Raw genomic sequence first — 20,085 nt, forward strand, 5'->3', positions numbered from 1 at the left:
TTTCTTCCAGGGACCTACAGTTTAGTATAATACTTAGCAGGACTGGGGTTTTTGCTCCAGTACCTGATAAGTCAGCTCCTTTATGCGTCTCTCATATTTGCGGACTCCTTTCTGGGATTCTGTATTGCGACGGAGTTCATTCTCGAGATCATTTTCCAGCTCACGTACCTGCAAGAGAAGAAACATTATGTAATTCCACATGTTTAAACATCAAGTAGTTTAATTTACAGTTTAAGTGACATTCATCTTCGCAGGACCCTTTGTCACTATCGCCAAGTATATGCTTCAGCAGTAGACCAAAATTTCCATGTAGATGTTGCTTTTCTATCTGGTTTATTATGCATTTTTATTACATAATGTTTATATTGCACTAGCGGTTCCAATCAGGACTGGAATCCCAACACACTAGATACTGTACAAACATACAAAAACTCCAAAGAGTTCACAAGCTAAGCTGGAAGCATAGAGGCTTTTGCCATTTTCAGACTTTATGCCTTATTTTAAGCCTGGGCTTTATCATATTGGTGTTGGCTACAACAACCACATTGCTATGTCAACCAAGTCAGGTGATAAAAGGGAAAGATGGGTCCACGTGGACCTCACACCTGGCCTAGGTGAAACTCTTAAAAGAGTTTACTCTTAATATCATCTCTAAAGAGTTCTTTGTACTTTATAGATGGTCCCTAAGCCAAGGTCAGAAGTGACTGTGTCCAGAGCAACCATTTGGTCGGAGTTTTATGAAGTATCTGTAAGCAGGCGACCGTGGCCTATAAACAGGGCAGAAAACCTACTCTGGATTCCAGCTTTTGGATCTGCTTCTTGCCACCTTTCAGTGCTATTTGCTCTGCTTCATCCAGCCTTTTCTGGAGATCTTTAATAGTCTGTTCCATGTTCTTTTTCATTCTCTCCAAGTGGGCACTAGTATCTTGCTCCTTTTTAAGCTCCTCAGCCATCATTGCGGCCTAAAATACAAATAAAACATCACAGTGAGGTCTGTTGGGCTCTGGTAGCTGCTCATAAGAGAAGTGAAGGACGCCCCACTGCTTGTGACATTTACACTAGACTGAACAAAGTACTAGAGCAGGGGTAGGCAACCTATGGCACGTGTACCGAAGGCGGCACATGAGCTGATTTTCAGTGGCACTCACACTGCCCGGGTTCTGGCCACCGGTCCAGGGGGCTCTGCATTTTAATTTAATTTTAAATGAAGCTTCTAAACATTTTGAAACCTTATTTACTTTACATACAACAATAGTTTACAGAGTAGCAGCCGTGTTAGTCTGTATCTGCAAAAAGAAGAACAGGAGTACTTGTGGCACCTTAGAGACTAACAAATTTATTAGAGCATAAGCTTTCGTGGACTACAGCCCACTTCTTCGGATGCATATATCTAAACAATAGTTTAGTTCTATATTATAGACTTCTAGAAAGAGACCTTCTAAAAAGGTTAAAATGTATTACTGGCACGCGAAACCTTAAATTAGAGTGAATAAATGAAGACTCGGCACACCACTTCTGAAAGGTTGCCGACCCTGTACTAGACAGTACTCTGTAGAGAGTTGTCCTTCACATGCAGATTTGATGGACAATGTGACCTAATAGGTCTTTTCCATGTCTCGCTTTTAATTCTGTGATTTAAGATTTAGCTTCCTACTTCAATATCTGTATGTGGCTTTCCTGTTGAGTAAAACTGGGCCATTTGTTACATACATTTTATGTACTAAAAATGGTCTGGATGCAATGCTTGTGAAAGTTGCTGGGCTAACAAGCCTGAAAGACCAACTATTTATTTATCCATAGAACAGGTAGAGTCTGGGGAGTGTCAGGGAAGCTTCCCCAGTCTATGCCAGCAGTGACCGGGAGGCACCACATCTAGGGATGAAGAGTTCAGAGGCCATGTCCTATTGTGTCTTGGGTCTTTCTGCTGACGTGGCTAACAGCGGTGCAATGAGTCTATTTCTGAACAGACAGATGTGATAAAACCAAGGTCCAGCTACATATTTTGGAGCGGTCACTGAACAGCCATCAGAAGGTAATAACTGGGCTGGAGTTGAACTGGTGACATCTCCCACCTCTTAAGGAGATAGACCAGCTGAGGAACAGTTGGGAAAAAGATACAGGAGGAACTTCCTCCAGGAATTCTGGGTGTACAACTCATGGGGACTCAACACTGTGAAACCTGGGTCCGGGATTTCACATTGTTTGCTGATATAACGATTCTGGCAACATTGATTTCTCCAGTTCTGCTAGAGCTGAAACAACACTAGCTTGACCGCTCTGCTCTCCAAGAGATGTCTTCGATCACTCTTCTCTTGACCATAAGTCTTGTGCTGAGAGTAGTGTCATGTGGTTTCCCACATCTCTGGCTGGTATCTGACTTTAAAGTTACTCTTTTGGGAATCTGGAATGTTACCCCCCACCCCTAACAGAGCCTTTCTTGTGATCTATGCAGCTGCCAAGTGGAAGTTGGTTGGTGGGCTCCCAACTGGCTCAGCTTGTCCAGATGCAAAGAACTATTTGGAGGTGACACGATCCAACCCAGACTTTCAGGATCAGCAGATGTGCCCCTTCTTGGAGAAGAGAAATTGATCAAGGAGAAAACGTTTCTCTTTTCCTCCCTCCAACCTTTTCTGCACCAGGGCAGCATTAACCTCTTTCAGCCAGCTCTGGAGCCCACTGAATAAACCATTTTCCACCCCCGATAGCCACAGAAATGGAAATTCAGGGTGAACGAAGTGTTGTCAGACTATGGTGCTACACCTGCAAAAGGAAACAAGCAGCCAGTCTACTTACATCGGTGATAGCTTTCTTGGCTTTTTCTTCAGCGTTCCTGCACTCCTGTATAGCCTCCTCCACTTCGTTCTGCATCTGAGAGATGTCAGTCTCCAGCTTCTTCTTCTGATTGATAAGGCTTGTGTTCTTTTTGTTAAAAAAGGAAGGGGAAAGATTATTAGGGATATAAATTGTTTAAGTCCTACAACAAACCTACCTATGACCACACATCTATTTTTGCAGCTCCCTAGGCTTCACAGGGTACAGTATTTATTAACATGGTAGAGGCCTGACTTTTTAGATTATCTTTAGGTTGTGTGTATTTTATCTTTTTTTAAAAAGTCCCCAGAGCTCTGAATATCCATATTTAATAATCAAAAGGGAACTAAACAAAAAAATTCAACCAAACACTGAAATAGGGGACTGGTGCAGTGTTTTCAGCTCTGGTCAATGAAGGTCCCATAATCAGTTATTCTAAAAGGTGATTAAAGTATTGGAAATCCAGTATTGTGGCTGCAGTTCAGGAGGTAGCACATAATGTGTTAATAGCACAAGCTTTGCTAATGCATGACAAGCTTTCATAGCCTGCTGGTAGTTAATTATTTAGGGATGGGCTCATAGGGGTTTGAAGTAGAAATCCTTGTCTATGAAGAGACACCCTCCTAGAACCTGCTAAGTCTCCACTTGTGCTTAAGGAGGTAACAAGCAACAAGGGCAAATCACTTATTTTATCTGCTCTCCCCACCCCAGTCCTCATTAGCCCACCATTTGATGGCCCTATATTGATGAAGACCTATAATGTGGTACGGAGCCGCTTGCTGCTGGTTCCAATGTACTGTCTTGCTCAATGTAGCTATACATAATGAATGGCCTTTGCATGTTTTACTGAAGGCTTCTCTAAGCAGCTTGCATGAAAAGGTCACACATACCGCGTCTCCTGCCCCCCATCAAAATAGTGTCCATACAATCCACAAACCCAACGGGGTTTTAACATTGCTGAGTGTAAACATAGTAGTAAGATAGTCTGAAATTCTATGACACCCTGTGAAGAAGGTAAAGACCCAATTATCATCTGACTTCCGTCTTTACCCTTTTTAGGAAGTGTTTATTATAGCAGGCTAGATCACTTCTGCACTGATATCATGATGGGAATGAAGTATGATATGGAGAGAGAGAGAGAGAGAGAGACTGACTCATTTCCTTTAGTGGAATGAATGAAACCTCTCTGACAAATGAGGGTCAGTGGCTATGGAGTTCATATTTTTCTGGCATGTGCAGTCTTCACGTTTCCCCAATAGCCACTACTGCTGCTTCTTGAGCATAGTGCACACACAGCTTAGGAAACTGCCCCCTCCCCGCAGTGAAATCCAACCTGGGTGTGGAGAAGGTTCACACGTTCGGTGGCTTCCAGTAGCTCGTGTTCTGCCAGTTTACGCCCACGTTCAGTCTGGTCTAGCAGGGCCCTCAGCTCATCAAGCTCTGACTGGAGAAGATTGTTCCGCCTGTCAGTGACCGCCAGCTGCTCCTTCAGGTCTTCATTCAGGTGTTCTGAATCATCCAGCTGCACTTGCAGGTCCTGGAGCAGAAACAGCAGCATTCTCACACACCAGCATGATGGGACTTGAGCTAAGGGTGACCAGATGTCCTGATTTTATAGGGCCAGTCCCAATATTCAGGGCTTTTTCTTATATAGGCTCCTGTTATGCCCCCGCCCCCCCCCCCCGATTTTTCATGCTTGCTATCTGGTCACCCTACTTGAGCTCGTCTTTGCTGTTAACTGCCAAAGCCTCTGAAAATCTGACTGAACAATGTGGAGTGGGGGCTCATCCAGGTGGTCTCGAAGCTGTTTTAGCTCCTGCTTAAAAAAGTACTGAAAAAGACTTTCTCCCTGCCTCCACCCTCAATGTTGTGAAAAACAGTAGGTTTAATTCACCCTGGCCTGCTGGGCATGAACGGAACCTTCAAATCAGTGGTGGTTTCAAATGAGGGGTATTTTGTGGATTTATCCTCTGGGGAGTGCAGGTGATGGATTAAGGAAACCTGACTTTAAAATGGTGTCAGAGCTTAATAGGAAACCAGTTGTCAGAGGCTCTGGAGAATTAAGTTAAATGAAGCTACATAGATAATCTGGCCATTCTGACTCCCTGTCAAATGGCTACTCCTTTAAAGGACCTGGGGAGAGGAAGTTCCTTGCACTTCTGCTTTTCCCCCTCACAGAGGGCAGTCTTTCCATCGGGGCCCTGTGACCCTAGGGCAGAATCTGATTAAATTTTTATCAAGCTCTTTGAAGATGTTATAGGCTAAGAAGTACTTTGCAGCTGACACACACCAAAGACTGGCCATGCTCTGCAGGGCACTCTAACTGCACCTAGTCTTTTGGAACAGAATCTCAATTTGTACTAATAATTATTGCTGTAAAAGCACTTGCTCTGCATGTGTGTTTTTTCTGTTTGAATTAATAAAACCCAGCCCTTGCTTGTAGTTGGGTAGTTCGGACTGGCAGCGCTATGGGGTACCTTTATTTGTGCCTGCAGGATACGTGCAGACTTTATTGCCTCTGAGGCATGCCTGTTAGCATGGCTGAGCTGGATTTCCATCTCGTTGAGGTCCCCTTCCATCTTCTTCTTCAGCCGGATGGCCTCATTTCTGCTCTTGGCTTCAGAATCAAGGGTGGACTGCAGCGAGTCTATGGTACGCTGCTGGTTTCTCCTAATTTTGGAGTAATATTCAAAAGACATTACGGGTAAGGAATTCTTTCCCCTCCCTCCACAGAAGTTTTAATTACCTCCAATAATATTTTATTTCCCAAGAGTTGCATTTTCAGGAATGGAATCATATTTCTGTATGGATGAGTGTATACAGCGGTAGTACATAATGACCCATCGTGACCACTAGATCTGTCTGCTCCCCTCAATAAGCTCCTGATCATAGTCAGAGTTTAAGGCCAGACGGGACCACCAGATCCTCCAGTCTGTCCTCCTCTATATCACAGGCCAACTATGCCACCCAGCACCCGCACACTAAACCCAACATCCGAAATTAGACCGAAGTATTTTAGCCCACAGGAGTCTAGACTATTACGTGCCACATAGCAAGCCCCATTATTCCCCTCTTCTTCCTCCCTAAATGTCCAAATAGCACCTTTGAGGCTATTACACTGGGGAGAGTCACAAATTCTTTCTTCTGGGTTTGAACCTAACAAACAATACTTAATTCTTGGCACTAGTTCAGTGCTTTACATCTGCGCCATTTTATACAGGCATTAACCATCAATCAATACTCAACACCTCTGATAGGTAGGCAAGTATTCCTATTTTATACATGGAGAAACAGATACAGAGAGGTATATAGTTTGTCCTCTGCAATACAGTGAGATATTAGAACTCAGGAATTCCTATTTCTGATCCACATGGTTTTAGGTTTTTGTAGGTTCTTCATTATCCCCTCTCTCTACTAGAAAATGATTCAAAGCAGAGACTATACCTCATCTGAAGGGAACTGTAAATGTCTGATATTTTTGTTTGCTGAACTTTTTAAAGGGCTTTTGGCCGTGACTATATTGACCCATAATTGGTCTGTTTCCTCTCCTTTGTTATACAAAATAAGTGCTGAAATTCATATCACTCACAACAGCCCCAGAGTTCTCAGGAACAGCCCAGCGTGTCTGGGAACTGTTCCAAATCTCACATAATCAAAACACCAAACCATTATTCAGACATATCCGGGATGGAAAGTACCTATTAGAGACCTCCGAGACATTGCAGGACTGTTCTCTATAGCACATTTTCTAGAATTTTGCCCCATCTAGTTCTAAAGGAGAGTAATTCCTCAGCCTAATAGGGTTCACTAAAAGGGAAAAAAATAACCCGAGGAACAAGAAAAAACTTTCTTTCATCTCCTTGCTTCCTATTACATCCCCTGTCCCCCTTGATAAGTTCTCCCCCATTCTGTCTCTGCTTAGCCAAACTGCACAGCTTTGCTGGTAGCTCTTCATCTGCCCTCACAAGTCAATTCAGCATTTTTAGTGCTTTTTGTATAAACTCATGACACATGGATCTCCATGTTGCTGGCAGCGGGCTGCCCGGAGCTAAAGACAGTGTTGCAGGTGTGGGCATCGTGGGGACGTAAAAATCACGGGCTACAGTAAGGGAGAGTGGGATGAGTGCAGTTGCTAACAGCAGAGGGAGAACTCCCCGTCCAGTGCTCCTCCCTGGCTGCTCCAGCTCCTGTCTCAATCTATTTTAACCACTGACAGAGGAACTGTCATCTGCCTACTCTGCGGTGTGATGCCTCTGTGTGCCCTGTCCAAAAATAACCCTCCAACATCCATATCACACTGCTGACTCATAGTCACGCCCACACTCCTAAGGTTTCTTCCACCACTACTGCTTTCCAGGCTTCTCCTGCCCACCAAATATGTATTGCTGATGATAGCTCTTCTATAGCGCTTTTCCTCGGTAAATCTCAGAGCACATCACAAAGGGCAATGTCATTATCCCCATTTTACTCATAGGGAAACTGAGGCTCACTAAGGTGAAGCAGTCCAATGGCAGATCTGGATACAGAACCCAGATCTTCTGAGTCCCACTGTGGCACTATCCACTAGGCCACCCTGCCTAGTAGTAGCTTCTTTTTATTGCACACCACATCATTTTATTTTCTGCCTATATTTACTAGCCATGTTCCTTGATTTGCTGCCCTCCAGTTGCTCCCGTTTTCCTATTAGTCCATCCAACTCACCAACCACATTCAGTCCCTTATGTCATTATTTTCCCTCTAAGTTAGGGTCTCTTCATTGGTGGGCCGTACTGTTAGGAATGTTCCTCAGAACCCTGTAGTGCTGTTTCAAGGCAGGTACCTGGGGAGCCAGCACAAAGATTCCCAGGGTGCATTTTGCAACTTTAAGGGCCTGCTGCTTACGATGGAGTAGAACCCCATGTGGAGGGGAGGCTGCGAGGGCAGAAACTCCACAGGCAGAACAATAATTCAGTAGAGGCCTATTGGTGAACATGGCCACAGGGATCCTAGTTAGAACTGAACAAAATATTTTCAATAGAAAATGACCTGTTTTCAAAATCAAACACTTTTTGCAGAAAGCTTATAGTTTCTCACAGTTTTTTGGTTTTTAATCAAAACTGAAAATTTCAAAATTCATGAATGCTGAATTTTCAACTCTTTCCCTCCCTCCCCCCGTTTCTTCCTTCATTCCTCTTTGCTACAGAAAGAATGATTTCGAGATGGCTTTTTTTCCCCTTTTGCCACTAACTTTTCAGAACTTCTTCAACTTTGGGAAAATTACAGGAAAAATGAAACTAACTCTGCCACTCTAATTTCTCAAAAGCGTGGAGAAGTTTTTAGAAGTTGCAGGGTGGCAAAAGGAAAAATGAAAGCAAAAAGTGGAAAAAAAATGGAACAAAAATCTGGATATCAGACATTTTCTATTGCACTGAGTGGCAAAAAAGAAACAGGGAAAACACTTTACAAATGTGTCAGAAAAACATAACCCTCCCCCCACCCCAAATTGTTCCATTTTGAATCTTGCAAAAGCTAAACAATTTAGAAATTTTGAATTTTGAAATTGTTTTCCATTTTTCAACCAGCTTTAGTCTCAGTGTTGTTGTAGCATCTTGTTAGATGTGGCACCATAAGCAGCTGCCTACTGTGGGACAGTTCTCTGGGCAGAGTGTTGGAAGGCATTAGTGTAATAGCAGTCCTTGATGCTAATGTTGCATCACTAGTCTGTTTCCACACTACAGATTCTTTGATTTAGTGGCTCTCAAGGTCTGCCTTATACCCCCGCTGACTTGTGTTATTTCCACAACTACACACACAAGTGATGGATTTGTGTCTGTGGGCAGGTGTCAGGGAGCTTTACCTTGTGTTAAGTTGCTAGTGAAGATAAGCCTTTAGCCTATCCCTAGACATGACCTTATATCTAGCTGGAGAATGTGTCTTCTTTGTTTGGTTAATCTACCTGGTTTTCATATGCTCCCTTACTGCATTCTGAGTCATGCTACTGCAGCCAGGATTAATCCCAGTATAGGATTAATCTTTTAGGTAGGCAGAAGAAATTGTAAGTATTTTTAGGGATGGCCAAACTAGTTGGAAAAAGTGGACTGCATCCAATTCTTACCCACACATGACCCATTTAACAGAACAATTGTTCAACTGTTGGTTTTGTTTTTAGCTTTGCACATCTCTGTGCTTCCTTTTAAAGTTTCGCAAGAAACTTTATTTCAGCCAGATTTCCAGGATGATCAGAAAAGCTGGCAGAAGCCTTGAAGAAGCATCAGAACTTCTGAGTTTCATCCATTACAAACCATTTTCCCACTGTATAGTACCTAATGTTTTCCATTTCCTCCTCCTTTTCTGCCAGTTTTCTTTCAAACTCTGCTTTAATCTGAGAAATTTCAAGTTGGAAACGAAGGCTTTTGCTTTCTTCATGCTCCAGGGCTCCCTGAAATAAAATGCACACAACTGAACAAGCCTCTTAGGCCAGAGGTCCTTAGACTTTTTCAAAGTATGAATCACAACATTGAGATTGACCCTGGACACCTCCTTTTCATTCCTGACTGTCTCCTCACCCATCACCATCTACCTGTGGCAACTACAGTTGCTTCTGGAGAAAAGTAACCTGGCTTTCCTAATGTGTTTACCTGTCTTTTAATGCAATTTGACAGCTGGAAACATGAGCAGTCACCTCTTCAGGCTACACGTGGTCAAACAGTACACAGTTTGACAATTGATGTCTTAGCCCTTGTCTACACAGTTTTTGTACCAATACAAAAACTCTATGTAGATAAGCTTTACACAGTAATGGTAAAAGGACTCCATCCTGCTCCCACTGAAGTGAGTGGCAAAACTCCCAAAGACTTCAGGGGGAGCAGAACTCAGCCACAGGATTGTTTGCAAAACCTGTCTAAATCTGTCTTTTCGCCCCACCTCCCCATCAGCCTTACAGCAATAGGTACAAGTGTTTGCTGAAATTAACTATCCTCATTCACATGATCATCAATTAAAGACATCTGTACTGTACTCCTTGCCAAATCTTGTTCTAGAAGCACGCATGGTTCCTATTGATGGCAGTGGGATCTGTGATGTGAATCTATAACCTGACACCAAAAGGAAGGGAAGGATGAAAAGTATCAGGTTTTCATGACAAAATGTGTAGCTATCAAGATCTTCCCCTTTTCTATTAAAATACAGAAAAACCTGTAAGGAAACTATATGGTAACCTCTTATTAAATCCCATGACCTTTGTTTTTGTTTCCCCCCCATAAATTGCGATCAAGAGACTTTACGTAATAGCTTATGGTTAAATATTAAGGCACCAGACTTGCAGGTTTTACTTAAGCAAACTCCCATTGAAGTCAGTGGGAGTTCAGACTCATTTCTGATTGAGCCAAAACTTCCTCTGATTTAAGCAGGCAGATTAGCTGGGTAAGGACTGGTTACTTGTGAAGAGAGCAGACAGAGTCACTCATTGATCTACATTTGTCTGAAGAGATGATATCAGTAGAATAATGACATACAAAAGACATAGATAAGCAAATTATCCCTTATTTCTGGTCACCCATGCACCATCTATATTCATTTTAACAAACACACCACACTAATAAGCCACCAATGGCAACAGCACACAAAAGTACTGCATATTAAAACAACAGCCAGCAACCCAGATTCACAAGAAAAAACCTTATTAAAAAAAATTGCACTCCATAACTGACTTCTAAATAAGATACATCATCATTTTGGGGATGTAACACAAACTTTACTTGCACTCATTAGCCTGATCTGCTCACAGACTTAGAATTCTGCTGAGCTTTTGCATGGGTGTGGGAAGTATGCCACATAATTCATGAAAGTCAAGTGTGTCATTATATCCCCAAGAACAGATGTATTCTCTCTAATGAGATAAATATGTACGCAGCACATATAATCACTCGCAGCACCCCAGAGCTATGGAAAAAGATGCTATTTCCTCCGCTCTGATTTTAACACCTGTCTACATGGCCATGAAATCCCTGCCAAGTATAAAACATCCTGCAACAGACCAAAAAAAAGTTACACATATTTAGTGTATTAACAGTTTACAGTTCTTTGATTAATTTAATTTTTGCAAGCATTGTTTAGAGGAGGGCAAATAAGATACCGACACAAAAAAAATCAACACTTGACTTTAATGAAAAATCCCCTGCCACATGCTATACTAGCCATGATACAGTGATGCACCAATCTAGCCCTGCAGTGCACCAAAACCTCAAGAAATATACAAGCTGACCTTTTAAATGAATAATCAGGAGCAGATTTCCACCTGGACTGTAATGAATTTTGTAGTGCTGGTTCACTCTCAGAAATAGAGGTGGGTCCTCCCTGGATGTATGCATGCCTGTCACTGCAGAAAATTACTGCAATGATGTTCAGTGATTTTTACCAAACTCCTTTGGGATTTAAAATTTTTCTAAATAGCCTCTTTTCATTTGGGTTTATGAGACTGCTACTCTTGCTTAGCAGATTAGCATTGTAGAAAGAAAGCCGGGCACTAATCTCAGTGCAATCCATAGCGAGCCATTGTTTAGAATAAAACTTCATAAAGTTTAGCTTTTAATTCTCAAAGAAGAAGATAAGAGTTAAGAATTTGCTGATGAATACAAGATATTTGGCGTACTCAGTAAGGTGTTAAACTGGGTGAACAAAACCACCAACTTGCATTTTCAAAAGTGACTGGGAATTTGGATGCTCCAAGTTGAACTGTTTTGAAGAGGCCTGATTTTCAGAGGAAGGGTTTCTTACAGTTTCTGAAAATCAGGTCACTTTACAGGTGTCTCAGTTTGGGCACCCAACAATTGAAGCTGCCAAAATCATGTTACTTTTGAAAATTTAGGCCAGCAAGGTTGGTGTGTAAATACAGAGGAGCAGAGAAAGATATCTCCTAATAATAGGCAATAAATGTTTGCTCTTTGCTGTGTATGTGACTGAGAAAGTGATACAGCAACAGACAAACCTCCTTCCCTCCCTTCCTTCCTCTTACCTCAGCTTCTTCCAGGGCTAACTGAACTTCTGACTTTTCTTGTTCAACCTGTTTCTTGAGTTTTTCTATCTCATGAAGGCTTTTGTTTCCTTCACTAATCTGATCAGTCAGATCAGAAATCTCCTCTGAAATGACAAGAAGAATTTAGTATCAAAGTCCCAGAAACATAGTACTGTACATACAAGTATAACATTATGATTTTACCACCAGGCACAGAGAGTGATTACAAAAATCACCTTCCAAATAACTTGCTAAAGGTTTGTCTATACACACAGAAGTTGCACTGATTTCACTTAACTCTGTTTAATTAAACCAGTGCATCTTTTTGTGTGGGGATTCTGCATAACCAGTTTTAAACTGGTTTAGCAGCTTAGCAAACTTGCTAATTTCTGGAAGGGCTCTGTCCACGAAACTTCAAATGTCCCATGCAGGCAGCAGTCCATCTACATTCCTCACTCCTATTCCAAGTAGCACCTCTAAACAATGACAGAGTATGTTAACTCTCCACCCCCATTCAAGACTTATGCTCACTCAAGTGACTGCCAAAAAGACCGACAGTGATGATTGGGGTGTGTGATGTGAACTCCTCTGGGCCTATATGAAGAACTGGTTGGATCGCCTGTGGGTAACAAACACCAGAGCGTTCCTTTATGATCCCATGATCTTTTGAAATAGGACCTAGTATTTTAAACTTTAACTCTGTTCAACAAGTGTCAGATGGATGGTACAGCTCAAAACAAAATTCTAGACGACAAGCCAATAAAGTTGAAGACCTTAGTACAGTTCTATTAATTTTTTTCTAGTTACATGGGACTGGATATTTCAAAATACTTGCTAAGGGATCGTGGCCAAAAATCGATTACAAAATGGCTGTTCAGTGGCCGCAGTGAAACTATTTGTCTCTCATACACTAGTAGAGAAGTGTTCCATGTTACAAAAAGCACCATAACTGGTACCAGTTAGGTCCTTTGTCGGCAGGCTCAGCAGTTGGCCAGTGATGGAAAGGGTTTGATTTCTTCTTTATCCCATGAAGATAGAGCCTGCTACAGGGTACTATTGGGGTACTTTGGCAGGTTAGTGTAGAAAAGCATGCACTAACTGCCCATATGTTGCTCCTGTTCCTGTGGATAAATGCTGTTAATTCAGCATCTTTCATCAGCACCAAATTTGTTTAAAAACTGGATTTAGAGAAGGAAAATAGAACAGATTTCAGTGATAGAAGGAACAGCCACCACTCACTGCTCCAGTGCAGCAGCGAGACTAATGTTCTCAAACTTCTACAGGTCCATGAAGTTGCCAGTTGGGCACCAGATCTCAAGAAGACCAGGTTCTCTCTTAACTACTGCTGAGCCTGTTATGCATGGCCTACCTTGGAGATTCTTGTTTTCCCTTTTCACTGTCTCCAGATTGTCCAGAGTCTCTTCATAGGCATTCTTCAGTTTAAACAGCTCTGTGCTCAGGTTGCGGGCTTCCTTCTGGGAAGCTTCAAGCTCTGCTTGCGTCTCCTCGTACTTCTGCTTCCAGTCACTGATAAGCTTGTCAAAATTGCGCTGCTTCTTGTCCAGGGCTGCTGCTGCCGAATTGGCCCTTTCTAAGTCAATCATGATGTCCTCCAGCTCGTTCTGCAGCCTGTGCTTTGTCTTCTCCAGGGAAGAGCACTTGGCATTGGCTGCCTCAATTGCTTCCTCAGCTTCCTGTAGGCGAGCCGCTAGCTTTTTTCTAACACAGGGAAAAATGGGGCAGAGCAGTAAGACAACCATGAACAGGCTTGATTAGGCCTCAACTGGAGTATTGTGTCCAGTTCTGGGTGCCACATTTCAGGGAAGATGTGGACAAATTAGAGAAAGTCCAGAAAAGAGCAACAAACATGATTAAAGGTCTAGAAAACTTGACCTATGAGGGAAGATTGAAAAAATTGGGTCTGTTTAGTCTGGAGAAAGAGAAGACTGAGTGGGGACATAATAACAGTTTTCAAGTACATAAAAGGTTGTTACAGGAGGAGGGAGAAAAATTGTTCTTCTTAACCGTTAAGGATAGGAGAAGAAGCAATGGGCTTAAATTGAAGCAAGGGAGGTTTAGGTTGGACATTAGGAAAAACTTCCTAACTGTCAGGATGATTAAGCATTGGAATAAATTGCCCAGGGAGGTTGTGGAATCTCCATCATTGGGGATTTTTAAGAGCAGGTTAGACAAACACCTGTCAGGGATGGTCTAGATCAGAGGTGGGCAAACTATGGCCCACGGGACCGTCCTGCCTGTGGGACCATTCTGCCCGGCCCCTGAGCTCCTGGCCCGGGAGGCTCGCCCCCAGCCCCTCCCCTGCTGTTCCCCCTCCCCCACAGCCTCAGCTCACTGCGCCGTGGGCGCAATGCTCTGGGCAGTGGGGCTGTGAGCTCCTGGGGTAGCGCAGCTGCAGAGCCCTGCCTGAGCCGGTGCTCTGTGCTGCACGGTGCGTGGCTGGCTCCAGCTGGGCAACACGGCTGCCTGTCCTGGTGCAGCTGTGCCACCAGCCACCAGTGCTCCAGGCAGCGGGGTAAGGGAGCAGGGAATGGTGGAGGGGGGTTGGATAGAGGGCAGGGAGGTGGTCAGGTGCCGGGAGTGTGGATAGGGGTGGGGGCGGTCAAAGGGCGGGGAACAGGGGCATTGAATGGGGGCGGGAGTTTTGGGGGCGGTCAGGGTGAAGGGGTGGTTGGATGGGGCAGGGGTTCTGGCGGGGGAGTTCTGGGGGCGGTCAGGAAGGAGGGGGGGTTGGATGGGGCGGCGGGGGGCAGTCAGGGTCAGGGGGGGTCAGGGGACAGGGAGAAGGGGTGGTTGGATGGGGCAGGGGTCCGGGGGGGGCACTCAGGGGGGCAAGAAGCAGGGTGGTCAGATAGGGGTGGGGGCCAGGCCACGCCTGGCTGTTTGGGGAGGCATAGACCCCCCAACCGGCCCTCCATACAATTTTTGAAACCCGATGCGGCCCTCAGGCCAAAAAGTTTGTCCACCCCTGGTCTAGATACTTAGTCCTGCCATGAGTGCAGGGGACTGGACTAGATGGCCTCTTGAGGTGCCTTCCAGTCCTATGATTCTATAAATAGCTCCCAAGCAAGTTACACCTCTACCCCGATATAACGCTGTCCTCGGGAGCCAAAAAATCTTACCGCGTTATAGGTGAAACCACATTATATCGAACTTGCTTTGATCCACCGGAGTGCGCCGTCTCCCCGCACCACCACCCTGGAGCACTGCTTTACCGCATTATATCTGAATTCATGTTATATTGGATCGCGTTATATCGGGGTAGAGGTGTATCAAGTAAGTGTGGCTCCCGACTAACGGCACTAATGATTGTTCTCTTTCTTAACCCTTTGGAGATGGCAACACAACACAGACAGAGCATACATTCAGCTGACAGTGTGGAAACTACTAGCACTGTAATCCTATTTACTCTGCATATTTCAGGGTGGTTAAAAATGCTATGGAGTGTAGTTCTCCCAGTGGAGTACAGGAAGAAGGCAATGCTAATATAAACCACTTACTTGGCTTCTTCTAACTCCTCAGTTCTTTGAATGGCATCAGTTTCATATTTAGTCCTCCACTGTGCCACTTCTGCATTTCCCTTGGACAGAGCCCGCTGCAGCTCTGCCTTGGCTTCTTGCTCCTCTTCAAACTGCTCCCGCAAAAGATCGCAGTCGTGCCTGGCAGCTTGCAGTGCATGAGCAATGGCATTCTTGGACTGCAGGATTAAAAGGTTACGTCGTTATAGTCAAGGATGGCAAACCAGTCTGGGACACAATAAGTCCCAACCAACACATCCCCAACAATCCAAACTGAGCCTTTCTAGGTTACAAAAACTTCAGTTCCTTTTCCTCTTTGTCTCCGAGTGTCTGGTCACAGCTGAGGGGTGGGGAAGAGTACAAGAAAGGACATTCTCATGGTATTTCTGGTCCAAATGGAAGTAAGAAACAACCTAAATGCCACGAGAAAGCCTGTTCCCTGCAACATGTCCACTCCAGCATTGAGACCAAAGAAGTTCTAATTCATTCGCATAAGCATCCAAATGAAAATTCTAAGATTTATCGAACACTTTTTACTGCTTGGAGCCCCTGTTAGAATGATTCTTTCTAGAAAGAGAGAGAGAGTATAACTCATTGTTTTGAAACTCCTGTTCCCCACCTCTCTGACTTGTCCTGTTCAGATGCAGAAAGTCCTATTAGTACTGGCATCAGAATGTTCAGGCTCCAATGTCTGATTTTAGTTTTCCTCCACGTTAAAAGTAAATAAATCCATTCCCATTCATCTCAATCAACAAGCATTCCACCCATCTCACTTTTTTTTTTTTTACTACAGCTAAGTAAAATGTGTCATTGTCCAAAGCCTACACATAAGCAAATGGGGTGAAAGAGTCAAAGCATTACCTTGGTTTCCTCTTCCAGCAGTCTTCTAAGTTCTTCAATCTGCTGAGTGAATGATGTCTTCCCTCTGGAAAGCTGACTTATCAGTGACTCTTTCTCTTCTAGCTGTCTTGCAAATTCACCTGCCAAGGGATTTTAACCAAGCAAGATTGGAACATGAGCTGCTTGCTGTTCCACTGGGCCATATTCAAGTTTAGTTACACCTGCTCAACCCCCCTCCCCCAGTGAATATGGCTGATCTCTTGTTAAGGAAAGCATCTGAGTCAGCCTTCTCAGATATATGCAATGGTCAAACCCAACAGAAGGTTTCTTTTAGTTTATTTACACATGGCATGTACAGTGGTGCATTAATTTTAGTTGGACTCTTGCATCATTCATTAAAGTAGACATACACTAGCGTCCATGTATAATTACCGTTTTTTTCCTTCATACTTTTTATTACTGTACACTGCACTTCTATAGACCTTTCCCCCAACATTGCAAAGCACTTTAGAAACATCAACCTCACAACTCCCGTGAGGCAGGTCAGGAGAAAACATGAAACACTTTAGCCACCACGTGAATACAGCCAGTGCGGAGCTGGTATGCAGCATTTAACAGTGCACAGCAATGCTGCACACTAGTCTAGGACAGAAAATGAAAAACATAATGCCTAAGTGAAAATACATAGGAATTTTGGCTAACAAAACAGTGATCAGAGTTGGAATTTGGTCAAGATGCAGAGATTGACACTCCTGCAAAAAGTGGCATAGGATCTTGAATGATCACTAAGATGACACTGGTTTCATGTCTCATTGAAAGAATGCCTGTCCAGAAGCACAATGCCCTAACACCATGCTGGGGCATAGCACACTCACAAACAATAATGCCGCCTACTGTATTAACACCACTACCTCCTGCAGCACCTAGGTTAGGTGTTCCTTGTTCAGGGTCGTCACAGCTGAACTTTGCTCAGCATTTTCCTGTTTAACTGAGGTGATATGATGGCAGCACAGCTCACGGGTAGCCTGAGGGAAAGCTTATTCTTTTTAAAAAAGCCAGGTGTATTTGAGTGAGCTTCTACTTGCACGCAGGGGTGTCACGAATAAATGAGATCTGTGAAAGGCAGGGGGGATGCTCTTTGATTAGAAAAGATCTATCTGGACTTGCTTATAACCTGGATGAAAGGAAGTGAGGCAAGGCACACAGGTAGTATCTAACTAGGTGTTTACTCTCCACCCAACCACCTGTATGCAATAGAATTCCAGCTCCCTCCAGGGTCTAGCACATTCCTGCAATGAACTCAAAGAAGCTCACTGATGCTGCATATACCTACCATTCTCAGTTTGCAGCTTTCCTTTTTGGGTGGTGAGGTCATTCATTAAGCGAGTCATTTCATCCAGTTTAGTCTTTGTCTCATTGAGGTTGTCTTCATATGTGCGACAAAGTTTTTCTGCATTCGACTAATGGAATTGAGAGAAAAGATACACAAAGCTGCAAACTTCCCAGCCCAGGTACATTACCATCCAGTTTACCCTATAATACAAGGATTCAAAATAAAAACACTAGTGATATTTTCACCCCAGACAAGTAGAATTTTGGAAGGCAGAAGTTAAAATCTTCTGTTCAATGAGCTTTGGAGTGAGAAGACTTGCATTGTATTTTGTTAATATTATACTTATAAGCAAGGAGTTTACTTAATAAGATTTTTATGGTGTTTGACATTTTTATACATTCTGCCTCCCGTTTTCTTCAAAAAAGTTTGCCTGAGTAAAACTTGAATAGTGACTTTAGGATTTGGCTCAGATTTTAAGGTGATCCAGAAGAAATGATCCCCCACAGATTTTTAAAAAAATTAAACTCTTAAAAATAAAGTTAGTGCAAGGTGGTGATGCAAGAGGACAGAAAAATAGTTATTTTCTTTAATGATCGTTTCCATTCAGAATCCAAGACTATGTGGTAGAAAGCTCCTGCAATGATTTCAAAAGGTATTATGCACAAGCGTAAGTTTCTTCAAACTTCTTCTGAATTGCTGGATGGGATTAACCACCCAGAAGACTACACCCACAATTTAGCTACCCAAAGTAACAATACAGGCAGTGGCTGTGTAAACTACCCCCACTCAACACCTCCCTGCTGATCTGACTCAAACAGTGATCCAGAGGAACTTCTTTGTGAGGTGGAGGAATAGTTCAGTCTCCATCACCCCCCAGCACTTGGGTGCTCTTCAGAGAATGCTAAGAGGGACCCCTTATCACAGTAGTACTTTCTGAGATAAGGGCCTATGACTGGTAAGGAAGGAGCTGCAGGACCAAACTCATTTCAAATAAGCCACCCAATATCCATCAGAAGGTCATCACCAGCCTGGGATGGAGTGAAACAAATGACCTAGATGTGAAAGCCTCCAGACCCTTTCTGTTGCTCTCCTGAATCATCCAGCCCTCCTCTGCCTCTCTGGAAACTTTAAAACAAGCCCTTGTATGTATGTTTGTGTACAAAGTCTCAGAAGCCCTACTTTTCCCTTGACCATCTGCTCCATGTTGGATGACAGGTCGTCCACCTCCAGCTTCAGCTCACTCTTTTCTTTCTCTAGTTTCTGCTTGACACGCTGCAGGTTGTCCACTTGCTCCCCCAGCTCCGCCATGCTGTCTGCATGCTTCTTCCTCAGGGTGGCAGCTGTCGCCTCATAGTGCAGCGTGGCCTCCTCGAGGTCCCGCCGCAGCTTCAGGAACTCGGCCTCCCGCTTCTTGTTCATCTCCAGCTGTGCTGCAGTGGCTCCTCCAGCCTCCTCCAGCCGCTCACTCAGCTCCTCCAGCTCTCGAGCCAGATCCGATCTCTGCTTTTCCACCTTGGCTCGGGCAGCTCTTTCTGCTTCCAGCTCCTCTTCTAGCTCCTCTATACGAGCCTACGAGGCAAAGAGACACATGCACGTAACACCCTTCACCTCCTTAGCAATTGCCAGAGAAGCTCAAAGCTCTTCATAAATAATGACCCTTCACAACAGCTCCATGTCATACATACTGCAATTTAGAAATGGCGAAACCAAGCCACGGCAGTGAAGTACCTTGCCCAGTGACAAACAAATCAGTGTTGGAGCTGGAATAGGACCTAGGCGTCGTATCTCCTACTAAAACCACTCAGTTCTTTCTCTACAAGCTTGAGTCCAAAGTCTGCAGACCAGGAATATAAGAAAAGCAATTTATCTGGAAGTGGGACAGAGGAGTATCTCCTCCTCTCCCAATTACTGTTCAAGAAAACTGTAAGAGGCTCTTTCCCATTATTGTAATAGCCATTGTGTAGCAAGTACTCTTCAACCTCTGCCTGGGATGTGGGAGACTGAGGAGTGCCTGGGTAATAAGCAGGCCTCATGACCTCTTTCTTCAACTCCCTCTCTCACCTCTGAACTGGGACCATCAGAGCTGTTCAGTCACAAATTTTGTCCTGGGAAGGAGTCAGTGCATAATTAGTGCAGCATCCTGCACACTCCCGAGAAACTACCTTGGCAGATACAGAACGCAGGAGAGTAATGGGGCTTCCATGGATCAGAAGCATTTATTCTGGAATGGACTCTGGGTTTTATGTCTTAGTGACAAATTCTAGCTATTTCACATATCTCTGCAGTTTGTATCTTTCCTTTCCTTGAACATACAGGACTGTGACAGCCTGTAACTCAAGATCTGTGAACCAGATTCACAATCTAATTCTTCAGTTTGCACAAGTGGAATCCAGGCTTTGAGCCTTCTGGTACCCAATTTCCTTCTTTATGTTCTCCTGCACCCACTCTCATGTAGATTTCCTTCTCAGTCTCCCTCCTTATTGCCTTTCCTGAACCCCCACGTCATTAGTTAACCCAGGGTCCCTCTAGTTAAGCCTGGGCTTCTCTGTCCCCTGTGCTTGAAGGTGGCCTCC

General features: G+C 43.9%; 1 protein-coding gene across 4 annotated transcripts in view; it reads right to left on the bottom strand.

The window, feature by feature from the left end:
- Positions 1-20,085, bottom strand: part of MYH15 (myosin heavy chain 15) — a 78,590-nt gene that overhangs the window by 16,295 nt on the left and 42,210 nt on the right. For 3 of the 4 annotated variants that reach the window (XM_034790645.1, XM_034790640.1, XM_034790632.1), the window contains exons 29-40: positions 18,692-19,081; positions 17,513-17,639; positions 16,201-16,319; positions 15,322-15,518; positions 13,173-13,522; positions 11,804-11,928; positions 9,114-9,229; positions 5,289-5,481; positions 4,145-4,348; positions 2,794-2,919; positions 792-962; positions 64-168 (exon numbers count right to left, since the gene is read on the bottom strand). In XM_034790645.1, the coding sequence (XP_034646536.1) occupies positions 64-168; positions 792-962; positions 2,794-2,919; positions 4,145-4,348; positions 5,289-5,481; positions 9,114-9,229; positions 11,804-11,928; positions 13,173-13,522; positions 15,322-15,518; positions 16,201-16,319; positions 17,513-17,639; positions 18,692-19,081 (2,223 nt within the window). Of the gene's footprint in view, positions 1-63; positions 169-791; positions 963-2,793; positions 2,920-4,144; positions 4,349-5,288; positions 5,482-9,113; positions 9,230-11,803; positions 11,929-13,172; positions 13,523-15,321; positions 15,519-16,200; positions 16,320-17,512; positions 17,640-18,691; positions 19,082-20,085 lie in introns of those variants that run through there. The other variant, XM_034790655.1, reaches the window with a different exon arrangement.

The sequence above is a fragment of the Trachemys scripta genome, chromosome 1 (assembly GCF_013100865.1).
Source record: "Trachemys scripta elegans isolate TJP31775 chromosome 1, CAS_Tse_1.0, whole genome shotgun sequence".
Lineage (NCBI taxonomy): Eukaryota > Metazoa > Chordata > Testudines > Emydidae > Trachemys > Trachemys scripta.